The sequence below is a fragment of the Bombina bombina genome, chromosome 1 (assembly GCF_027579735.1).
Source record: "Bombina bombina isolate aBomBom1 chromosome 1, aBomBom1.pri, whole genome shotgun sequence".
Lineage (NCBI taxonomy): Eukaryota > Metazoa > Chordata > Amphibia > Anura > Bombinatoridae > Bombina > Bombina bombina.
In genome coordinates, this window is record NC_069499.1 from 447,995,825 (window position 1) to 448,007,895 (window position 12,071).

A 12,071-nucleotide genomic window follows, 5' to 3' on the forward strand; every position below is an offset into this window, starting at 1 on the left:
AAAGGCCCCCAGACTAAAAAAGGTGTCCAACACAGTGCCTGCCGTTTTTTAAACGTTCCCCAAGATTATAATGCCAATTATTAGCTAGAATCTGCATAATATGCCCCAATAAAGCAATCGTTTTAGCCCATAAAAATGTCTACCAGTTTTTAAGCCCTTTTTTAAGCCCTTTATTCTTTTATGTTTGACTAAGAAAATGGCTTACCGGTCCCCATGAGGGGAAATGACAGCCTTCCAGCATTACATGGTCTTGTTAGAAATATGGCTAGTCATACCTTAAGCAGAAAAGTCTGCTAACCGTTTCCCCCAACTGAAGTTACTTCATCTCAACAGTCCTGTGTGGAAACAGCAATCGATTTTAGTTACTGTCTGCTAAAATCATCTTCCTCTTACAAACAGAAATCTTCATCCTTTTCTGTTTCAGAGTAAATAGTACATACCAGCACTATTTTAAAATAACAAACACTTGATAGAAGAATAAAAACTACATTTAAACACCAAAAAACTCTTAACCATCTCCGTGGAGATGTTGCCTGTGCAACGGCAAAGAGAATGACTGGGGTGGGCGGAGCCTAGGAGGGATCATGTGACCAGCTTTGCTGGGACTCTTTGCCATTTCCTGTTGGGGAAGAGAATATCCCACAAGTAAGGATGACGCCGTGGACCGGACACACCAATGTTGGAGAAAAAAAAAAAGAATTAGGTTGGCTTTGGAAATCCGTTTTTTTTTTTTAATCAATCCTCTTAACAGGTTGCTTGACTGTAGTCGGACTTTCCTCTACAGCAATTAAAACTACCTGCAATAATGCATGAATATGTTCAAGCCTAAAATTAAGAAAAGGAATCCTCAGTCAGAAACGCCCCTACCATAAATGGGTAACTTAGACTAGCCACTTCTAAGGGAAGTGCCTGAATAGCTAAAGGCAAAAGATGGACCTCCTTGAAAACCTTGCAAGCGTCTGCGCTTAACAGCTGGAGGTAAAGTTAAAACTTTACTAATAGGAGAGTGAACACAATCCTTAAGTTTTAGAGAAAATTTAAATGAACTCTCATGGGAGCAGCTTTGATAAAGGTACACACTCAAAACCCTGTTAAGGATTAGCAAGACTGAGTAGGGACACACTCTTGTGAATTCTTGCAAACACAAACTAGAAGGGGTTAAAGTAAAACAGGATCTCCCTTCTAGATGATCAACCGGCAGACCAAAGGCCTGAACTGCACTAGCTCCATAGTAACAGTAAGGAATTAGCTTAAGTATCAGTAAATACTTACAGAAGCAAAAATGCAGTAAAAAGCATACAAAAATAGTTAACCCCAAAGGGGAGAAAGGCACAATGCATAAAAAGGTAAATGGTAAGCAACTTTCTAATTTACTCCTATTATCAATTTTTCTTCATTCTCTTGATATCTTTATTTGAAAAAGCAGGAATCTAAGCTTATGGAGTCGGCACATTTTTGGTTCAGGACCCTGAATAGTGCTGGCTGATTGGCAGCTATATTTAGGGGGCGATTTATCAAGCTGAGACGGACAGGGGCGAACATACACGTCCCTGTCTGCCGCAGCTCGCCTCTGGCAGAATTCAGCATTGTACACGAGTGCTGTGCACGGGCAGGAGCTGTCAATATCCCGGTCGGTATATACCGGGGAGATTAAAAATCACTACTTTAGAGTCTGATGATCGCTGCTTGTTAAATACTGCGTGGAGGTTCTCTTATGAGAACCTGCAGTCGTATGGGGTCGAAAGACTTGCGAAGCCTTTGATAAATCGACCCATTTGCCACCAATCAGCAAGCGCTACATAGGTTCTGAACCAAAAATGGGCCTGCTCCTAAGCTTTACACTCCCGCTTTTTTCAAATAAATATAGCAAGAGAACGAAAAAAAATGGGAATAAATTAGAAAGTTGCTTAAAATTGCGTGCTCTATCTGAATCATGAAAGAATGATTTGGGTTAAGTATCCCTTTAAGGTATAAGGGCTAAATATGATAAGTTCTAAACACCATAAACCATTTGTTTCAAAAGGCTTTATTAAGCACAAATACTTATTTTAATGGTTGGTAGTAAAAAAAATATCAATGTAAAACAGAATTTATGTTTACCTGATAAATTACTTTCTCCAACGGTGTGTCCGGTCCACGGCGTCATCCTTACTTGTGGGATATTCTCCTCCCCAACAGGAAATGGCAAAGAGCCCAGCAAAGCTGGTCACATGATCCCTCCTAGGCTCCGCCTTCCCCAGTCATTCGACCGACGTAAAGGAGGAATATTTGCATAGGAGAAATCATATGATACCGTGGTGACTGTAGTTAAAGAAAATAAATCATCAGACCTGATTAAAAAACCAGGGCGGGCCGTGGACCGGACACACCGTTGGGGAAAGTAATTTATCAGGTAAACATAAATTCTGTTTTCTCCAACATAGGTGTGTCCGGTCCACGGCGTCATCCTTACTTGTGGGAACCAATACCAAAGCTTTAGGACACGGATGAAGGGAGGGAGCAAATCAGGTCACCTAGATGGAAGGCACCACGGCTTGCAAAACCTTTCTCCCAAAAATAGCCTCAGAAGAAGCAAAAGTATCAAATTTGTAAAATTTAGTAAAAGTGTGCAGTGAAGACCAAGTCGCTGCCTTACATATCTGATCAACAGAAGCCTCGTTCTTGAAGGCCCATGTGGAAGCCACAGCCCTAGTGGAATGAGCTGTGATTCTTTCAGGAGGCTGCCGTCCGGCAGTCTCGTAAGCCAATCTGATGATGCTTTTAAGCCAAAAGGAGAGAGAGGTAGAAGTTGCTTTTTGACCTCTCCTTTTACCAGAATAAACAACAAACAAGGAAGATGTTTGTCTAAAATCCTTTGTAGCATCTAAATAGAATTTTAAAGCACGAACTACATCCAAATTGTGCAACAAACGTTCCTTCTTTGAAACTGGATTCGGACACAAAGAAGGCACGACTATCTCCTGGTTAATGTTTTTGTTAGAAACAACTTTCGGAAGAAAACCAGGTTTAGTACGCAAAACCACCTTATCTGCATGGAACACCAGATAAGGAGGAGAACACTGCAGAGCAGATAATTCTGAAACTCTTCTAGCAGAAGAAATTGCAACCAAAAACAAAACTTTCCAAGATAATAACTTAATATCAACGGAATGTAAGGGTTCAAACGGAACCCCCTGAAGAACTGAAAGAACTAAATTGAGACTCCAAGGAGGAGTCAAAGGTTTGTAAACAGGCTTGATTCTAACCAGAGCCTGAACAAAGGCTTGAACATCTGGCACAGCTGCCAGCTTTTTGTGAAGTAACACAGATAAGGCAGAAATCTGTCCCGTCAAAGAACTTGCAGATAATCCTTTCTCCAAACCTTCTTGAAGAAAGGATAGAATCTTAGGAATTTTTATCTTGTCCCAAGGGAATCCTTTAGATTCACACCAACAGATATATTTTTTCCATATTTTGTGGTAGATTTTTCTAGTTACAGGCTTTCTGGCCTGAACAAGAGTATCAATGACAGAATCTGAGAACCCTCGCTTTGATAAGATCAAGCGTTCAATCTCCAGGCAGTCAGTTGGAGTGAGACCAGATTCGGATGTTCGAACGGACCTTGAACAAGAAGGTCCCGTCTCAAAGGTAGCTTCCATGGTGGAGCCGATGACATATTCACCAGGTCTGCATACCAAGTCCTGCGTGGCCACGCAGGAGCTATCAAGATCACCAATGCCCTCTCCTGATTGATCCTGGCTACCAGCCTGGGGATGAGAGGAAACGGCGGGAATACATAAGCTAGTTTGAAGGTCCAAGGTGCTACTAGTGCATCTACTAGAGTCGCCTTGGGATCCCTGGATCTGGACCCGTAGCAAGGAACCTTGAAGTTCTGACGAGAGGCCATCAGATCCATGTCTGGAATGCCCCACAACTGAGTAATTTGGGCAAAGATTTCCGGATGGAGTTCCCACTCCCCCGGATGGAATGTCTGACGACTCAGAAAATCCGCTTCCCAATTTTCCACTCCTGGGATGTGGATTGCAGACAAGTGGCAGGAGTGAGTCTCCGCCCATTGAATGATTTTTGTCACTTCTTCCATCGCCAGGGAACTCCTTGTTCCCCCCTGATGGTTGATGTACGCAACAGTCATGTTGTCTGATTGAAACCGTATGAATTTGGCCTTTGCTAGCTGAGGCCAAGCCTTGAGAGCATTGAATATCGCTCTCAGTTCCAGAATATTTATCGGGAGAAGAGATTCTTCCCGAGACCAAAGACCCTGAGCTTTCAGGGGTTCCCAGACCGCGCCCCAGCCCACCAGACTGGCGTCGGTCGTGACAATGACCCACTCTGGTCTGCGGAAGCTCATCCCCTGTGACAGGTTGTCCAGGGACAGCCACCAACGGAGTGAATCTCTGGTCCTCTGATCTACTTGTATCGTCGGAGACAAGTCTGTATAATCCCCATTCCACTGACTGAGCATGCACAGTTGTAATGGTCTTAGATGAATTCGCGCAAAAGGAACTATGTCCATTGCCGCTACCATCAAACCTATTACTTCCATGCACTGCGCTATGGAAGGAAGAGGAACAGAATGAAGTACTTGACAAGAGTTTAGAAGTTTTGATTTTCTGGCCTCTGTCAGAAAAATCCTCATTTCTAAGGAGTCTATTATTGTTCCCAAGAAGGGAACCCTTGTTGACAGAGATAGAGAACTTTTTTCTACGTTCACTTTCCACCCGTGAGATCTGAGAAAGGCCAGGACAATGTCGGAAGGGACGACGCTTGAATCAGAATGTCGTCCAAGTAAGGTACTACTGCAATGCCCCTTGGTCTTAGCACCGCTAGAAGGGACCCTAGTACCTTTGTGAAAATTCTTGGAGCAGTGGCTAATCCGAACGGAAGTGCCACAAACTGGTAATGCTTGTCCAGGAATGCGAACCTTAGGAACCGATGATGTTCCTTGTGGATAGGAATATGTAGATACGCATCCTTTAAATCCACCGTGGTCATGAATTGACCTTCCTGGATGGAAGGAAGAATTGTTCGAATGGTTTCCATTTTGAACGATGGAACCTTGAGAAACTTGTTTAGGATCTTGAGATCTAAGATTGGTCTGAATGTTCCCTCTTTTTTGGGAACTACGAACAGATTGGAGTAGAACCCCATCCCTTGTTCTCCTAATGGAACAGAATGAATCACTCCCATTTTTAACAGGTCTTCTACACAATGTAAGAATGCCTGTTTTTTTATGTGGTCTGAAGACAATTGAGACCTGTGGAACCTCCCCCTTGGGGGAAGCCCCTTGAATTCCAGAAGATAACCTTGGGAGACTATTTCTAGCGCCCAAGGATCCAGAACATCTCTTGCCCAAGCCTGAGCGAAGAGAGAGAGTCTGCCCCCCACCAGATCCGGTCCCGGATCGGGGGCCAACATCGCATGCTGTCTTGGTAGCAGTGGCAGGTTTCTTGGCCTGCTTTCCTTTGTTCCAGCCTTGCATTGGCCTCCAGGCTGGCTTGGCTTGAGAAGTATTACCCTCTTGCTTAGAGGACGTAGCACTTGGGGCTGGTCCGTTTCTGCGAAAGGGACGAAAATTAGGTTTATTTTTGGCCTTGAAAGACCTATCCTGAGGAAGGGCGTGGCCCTTGCCCCCAGTGATATCAGAAATAATCTCTTTCAAGTCAGGGCCAAACAGCGTTTTCCCCTTGAAAGGAATGTTAAGCAATTTGTTCTTGGAAGACGCATCCGCTGACCAAGATTTTAGCCAAAGCGCTCTGCGCGCCACAATAGCAAACCCAGAATTTTTCGCCGCTAATCTAGCCAATTGCAAAGTGGCGTCTAGGGTGAAAGAGTTAGCCAATTTGAGAGCATGAATTCTGTCCAAAATCTCCTCATAAGAAGAATCTTTATTGAGCGCCTTTTCTAGTTCATCGAACCAGAAACACGCTGCTGTAGTGACAGGAACAATGCATGAAATTGGTTGTAGAAGGTAACCTTGCTGAACAAACATCTTTTTAAGCAAACCCTCTAATTTTTTATCCATAGGATCTTTGAAAGCACAACTATCTTCTATGGGTATAGTGGTGCGTTTGATTAGAGTAGAAACCGCCCCCTCGACCTTGGGGACTGTCTGCCATAAGTCCTTTCTGGGGTCGACCATAGGAAACAATTTCTTAAATATAGGGGGAGGGACGAAAGGTATGCCGGGCCTTTCCCATTCTTTATTTACAATGTCCGCCACCCGCTTGGGTATAGGAAAAGCTTCGGGGGGCCCCGGGACCTCTAGGAACTTGTCCATTTTACATAATTTCTCTGGAATGACCAAATTCTCACAATCATCCAGAGTAGATAACACCTCCTTAAGCAGGGCGCGGAGATGTTCCAATTTAAATTTAAATGTAATCACATCAGGTTCAGCTTGTTGAGAAATTTTCCCTGAATCTGAAATTTCTCCCTCAGACAAAACCTCCCTGGCCCCCTCAGACTGGTGTAGGGGCACTTCAGAACCAATATCATCAGCGTCCTCATGCTCTTCAGTATTTTCTAAAACAGAGCAGTCGCGCTTTCGCTGATAAGTGGGCATTTTGGCTAAAATGTTTTTGATAGAATTATCCATTACAGCCATTAATTGTTGCATAGTAAGGAGTATTGGCGCACTAGATGTACTAGGGGCCTCCTGTGTGGGCAAGACTGGTGTAGACGAAGGAGGGGATGATGCAGTACCATGCTTACTCCCCTCACTTGAGGAATCATCTTGGGCATCATTTTCTCTAAATTTTGTGTCACATAAATCACATCTATTTAAATGAGAAGGAACCTTGGCTTCCCCACATACAGAACACAGTCTATCTGGTAGTTCAGACATGTTAAACAGGCATAAACTTGATAACAAAGTACAAAAAACGTTTTAAAATAAAACCGTTACTGTCACTTTAAATTTTAAACTGAACACACTTTATTACTGCAAATGTGAAAAAGTATGAAGGAATTGTTCAAAATTCACCAAAATTTCACCACAGTGTCTTAAAGCCTTAAAAGTATTGCACACCAAATTTGAAAGCTTTAACTCTTAAAATAACGGAACCGGAGCCGTTTTTATATTTAACCCCTTTACAGTCCCTGGTATCTGCTTTGCTGAGACCCAACCAAGCCCAAAGGGGAATACGATACCAAATGACGCCTTCAGAAAGTCTTTTCTGTGTATCAGAGCTCCTCACACATGCATCTGCATGTCATGCTTCCTAAAAACAAGTGCGCAATACAGGCGCGAAAATGAGGCTCTGCCTATGATTAGGGAAAGCCCCTAGAGGATAAGGTGTCCAATACAGTGCCTGCCGGTTATTTTACATAATTCCCAAGAATAAAATAATTCCTCAAAGCTATGAAGTATAAAATATGTTTATATATCAATCGTTTTAGCCCAGAAAATGTCTACAGTCTTAAAAGCCCTTGTGAAGCCCTTTTTTTCTTATGTAATAAAAATGGCTTACCGGATCCCATAGGGAAAATGACAGCTTCCAGCATTACATCGTCTTGTTAGAAATGTGTCATACCTCAAGCAGCAAAAGTCTGCTCACTGTTTCCCCCAACTGAAGTTAATTCCTCTCAACAGTCCTGTGTGGAAACAGCCATCGATTTTAGTAACGGTTGCTAAAATCATTTTCCTCTTACAAACAGAAATCTTCATCACCTTTCTGTTTCAGAGTAAATAGTACATACCAGCACTATTTTAAAATAACAAACTCTTGATTGAATAATAAAAACTACAGTTAAACACCAAAAAACTCTAAGCCATCTCCGTGGAGATGTTGCCTGTACAACGGCAAAGAGAATGACTGGGGAAGGCGGAGCCTAGGAGGGATCATGTGACCAGCTTTGCTGGGCTCTTTGCCATTTCCTGTTGGGGAGGAGAATATCCCACAAGTAAGGATGACGCCGTGGACCGGACACACCTATGTTGGAGAAAATTTGATAAAAGTTTAAATATCAATGCTTCTGAGTTGCACAGTACTAAAACCTCAAAATGTTATTACATAGTTTTATACTATGTTCACAGGATGAAGCCCCAACTGGATATACTCACTTAGCACAGGGGTCAAAAGGTTGTTTTAGACACTATATACAAATGAAAACCAGCCGATGAAAAGTATAAAAGGTGTGTAACATTACTTTATAAATCTAAATTAAGGTCTTAAAAAAAAATTAAATCAGTACAAAATTTGAAATTTCAACTTTCATTGTTTATTACTGTTTTGGCTACATTCTCTACAATTTCAGCAGCATCGTAAAGAGACAGTTAATGTATATTTATGTACAATGAAAAAATGAAATAGCTTGCAACATCATAAACAAGAGCCACAGTTAACTGTACAATATCAAATGGTAACCTGTGTTAATACATCCTCCCCTTTTGTAACATGAACAAAATTACAATTTTTTTTTGTTTTTATTTTTTTATACATTATGAATGACAGTTTAAGGAATACTCCATTTAATGCTACAGAAAAAGAGCAACTTCTTGCAACAGTGCATGGTTGCGTATTCTGCGATTGAAGGGTCTCCTTTCATCTGTAGAGTAAAGAAAATCAGCATCCTAGAAAATAGTTTCTAGCTAACAAGGCTGTTAGAAAAGGGGCTCATTCTAACACCATGTTAAGCCAAGAGAAATATAGTATTTTTTTTATGTATTATACAACCTTTCAAATAAGTAAAATAACCAAAAAAAAATCCTTACTATCATTAACATGCCCCAATAACAGAGCATAATAAACAGGCGTACAGTACTGTTTTACAGATGCGTCAGACATGCTTGATTGTTAATGAATAGTCCAGGTTTTTACCAGTCATATGCTCCATTAAATGGGGCGACTATTGTTTTGCGGAAATAAGAGCAATGTTATTTAGCAGCAAATAAAAGCGCCATCAAGGAGACTTAAAAAAAAATAATTCAATATTCAAATTAGAAAAAGCCATACTTTAAACATTTGTACAGGAAAAAAAAAAAAATAAAGCTGCTGAAAATACATTAACAAATGACATCTGTACAACAATATACATTAGACTAGAAGGGAATTTGTCATTATCCTGCATAGAACATTATATATTAGGTCTTGCTTGCTTTTGGTACCTACTGTATGCACACCATGTGTATAAAACAACAAAATAATTACATTTTTCATGATGGAATGATCCAATATAGAACTAAAATCAAGAGCACAAATGGCTCATCTACTCAACTTTACTCTGAAACGTGAATATATCTAAATAAAGAAAAGTGGAATTCTCTTCAAATAAATTGTGAAAACACCCTTATTTAGCTTTGGTTTAATTAAACAGGTGTTGACGATTGTGGGCAGTGCATGTTCCCTTGTAACGTAAAGTCAATATTTTAATCATAGATTTTCCTTTTTATTTATTTTTTAATTACATAATGAAAAATGCCCTTCATGCTAAAACGCTCCAGTATCAACCAATTGTGTTTAGTATTACAAATAATATTTACAATGTCCCTCCAAAAAAGACAATTATTTTACTCTTGCTTGAACATAGAAGCAAGTCTGGTTTAATGTGCAACAATCAGAATCATTTTAACATTGGCCACCAAGCAATATATTGCAAAGTAATCATCCTTACCACTTTGGGCACTGAAAACACAGTTGAATCCTTACCCACAAAGTGAAAACCGGTTGATCACATATTAAATGGAAGCCAATGTATTGTTACATTAGAGTCAATAGGTACATTTTTTTCACAGTCTCATTCCTCTTCTCTCACCATATCAATAACACTACAGAGAAAGACCTTCAAAACACTAATACCTTCAAACTCATCCGGGGTTAAAAAACTTTAATTTTTTTGCACCTGAAAGCTTTTTAAAAGTACAGTCATGCCAGGCTATGTTCAAGTATCAGTATGAAATGATACTTGAAGTAGGGGGTGTTGGAGGTGCAACTAGTCCAGACATATGTAGATTTCCTGAAGAGTTGGATCTTCTCATGTGGGGAAGTAGGTAAGGATCGTTAGCCAATTGGTGGACATCAAACCTATCTTCTTTGCGGTACGCTAAACACCGTCTGATGAAAGCCTGAAAAGTGAAAAAACAAAAAATGTATGCTTATCTGAAATTATTTTCTCTTTCGGAATAATGGTCCACAGTCCTCCATAAAATTTAGGATATATCTCCCGCCACTAGTAGGATGTCAAGAACCCATACAAGAGCTTTAAAACCCTCCCACCTCTCTCAGTTTTATGTATAGCCGAGTAAAGAATAGGAAGAAAAGGCAAAGCAGGGTCTATAGAGGTGTCAGAACGGTCTCCCAAAAATTTAAATGGGCGGGGCATGTGGACCATCAATCCAAAAGAAAATAAATTTATAATGGTAAGCATACATTTTGTTTTCTTTCGTAAAATGATGGTCCACAGTCCTCCATAACATATGGAATTAATACCCAAACCGATGGTCTATGTTACGGAAAGGGTGGGACAATGTTTCTGGCAGTTCTTATTTAGCAGACACTGCAGCCTGAAGTTAGCAGGATCTGAACACAATGAAGGAACAACCATCTCTTGATTAATGAAGAAAATCATATTTAGTACAAAGCATGCCCTTCACTTTGTGATAGTGAGAAATGTAGAATCACAGACAAGTTTAACAATTTAGAAACTCTTTATGCTAAAGAGATTGCTAAAAGTACTTTCTCGGTTAATAGACAAAAGCAATGTAATGCAAAGAGAAGAACCTTGTAATTTATAGAAAAGTTCAGTTTCCAGGGTGGAGAAAAGGTTTGATCAGTGGCCTAATTCTAACAAATGCCTAAACAAAAGTTTGAATCTCAGGAAATTTAGCTAACTTTCTATGCAGAAAATAGTGGACAAACCCTTACCAGGGCATCCTGAAAACTGAAGGATTCTAGGAATTTTAAAGATACCAAGAAAACCCTTTGGAAGAACACCATTTAAAAGTATTACAATGCTGTGTTAAATCTCTTGTGTTACAGGCTTTCTGGTCTGCATTAGATTCAATTACTAAATAAAAATAATCTCTATTTTCCAAAACTAGGCATTCAAACTCTACACAGTTTGAAATCTTGACAGAAAAGAGAACATTGAGACAACAGACTATGTCTCATAGGAAAAGAGCTTTGGAAAGCAAAAGGTTGATCACATATTAAATGGAAGCCAATTGTCTTGAAAGACAGAGGTTTGAGAGTAAGAGCAACAGCTGTTGACAGAAAATAAGCGTGCACTAGATATTAGCACTAGGACTAGGTCCACATACCAAGTGCTGCGGTGCCAGGTTGGAGCAAATAATATTACTAACGTTGACTCCTGATTGATCCAAAGAAGACTCTTTGAATAAAAACAATTTGGCTAGAAGAAAAGTCCCATGGACATACCAAGGTGACTAATATGTGATCCTAGGATCTTGCACAATGGCTTGGAAGTGTGAGAATTAAGAGGCCATTCAAACTATGCCCTGTAAGCCCATTGGATCAGTAAATGATCAAAAATGTTCTATGTAGAGACAACTCATTAACAGACAGATCGACTGCTGGAATGATCTACCTTCCAGTTGTTCACACATGGGGGCATATTTATCGAGGTCTGGCGGACCTGATCCGACAGTGCGGATCAGGTCTGCCAGACCTCGCTGAATACGGCGAGCAATACGCTGGCCGCCAGCAGGGGGGTGTCAATCAACCCGATCGTACTAGATCGGGTTGTATTGTGGCGATGTGTGTCTTTGTGACCGCTGCTTCATAACTGTTGTTTCTGGCGAGCCTGCAGGCTCGCCAGAAACAAGGGGCATCAAGCTCCATTCGGAGCTTGATACATATGCCCCATGGTATTGTGATTACCAATAGGGATTTGTAATGCCTCTCTGCCCAACACAAAGTAAGACACTTCCTGCATGGCCAGTGGACTGCAGTTAACCTCTTTGATAACTATGTAGGCCACCACCATGATGCTGTCCGGCAGGAAAAGGATAAAAATTGCTCCTTCAATAGAGGCCAGGGCTGACTAGCACAGAGATCACTCTACGTTTCAGAAGGTTTATTGTTAATCTTGCCTCAAGGTGAACCCAAACTACT

The 12,071-nt window shown here is 40.8% G+C and overlaps 1 protein-coding gene across 1 annotated transcript in view; it reads right to left on the reverse strand.

Moving 5' to 3' along the window:
* Positions 1-8,197: 8,197 nt before the first annotated feature.
* The window catches only part of TLK1 (tousled like kinase 1), a 725,439-nt gene continuing 721,565 nt past the window's right edge, over positions 8,198-12,071 (reverse strand). The window contains 1 exon segment of the mRNA XM_053698426.1: positions 8,198-10,063. Coding sequence (XP_053554401.1) covers positions 9,887-10,063 — 177 coding nt within the window. The 3' untranslated portion in view covers positions 8,198-9,886.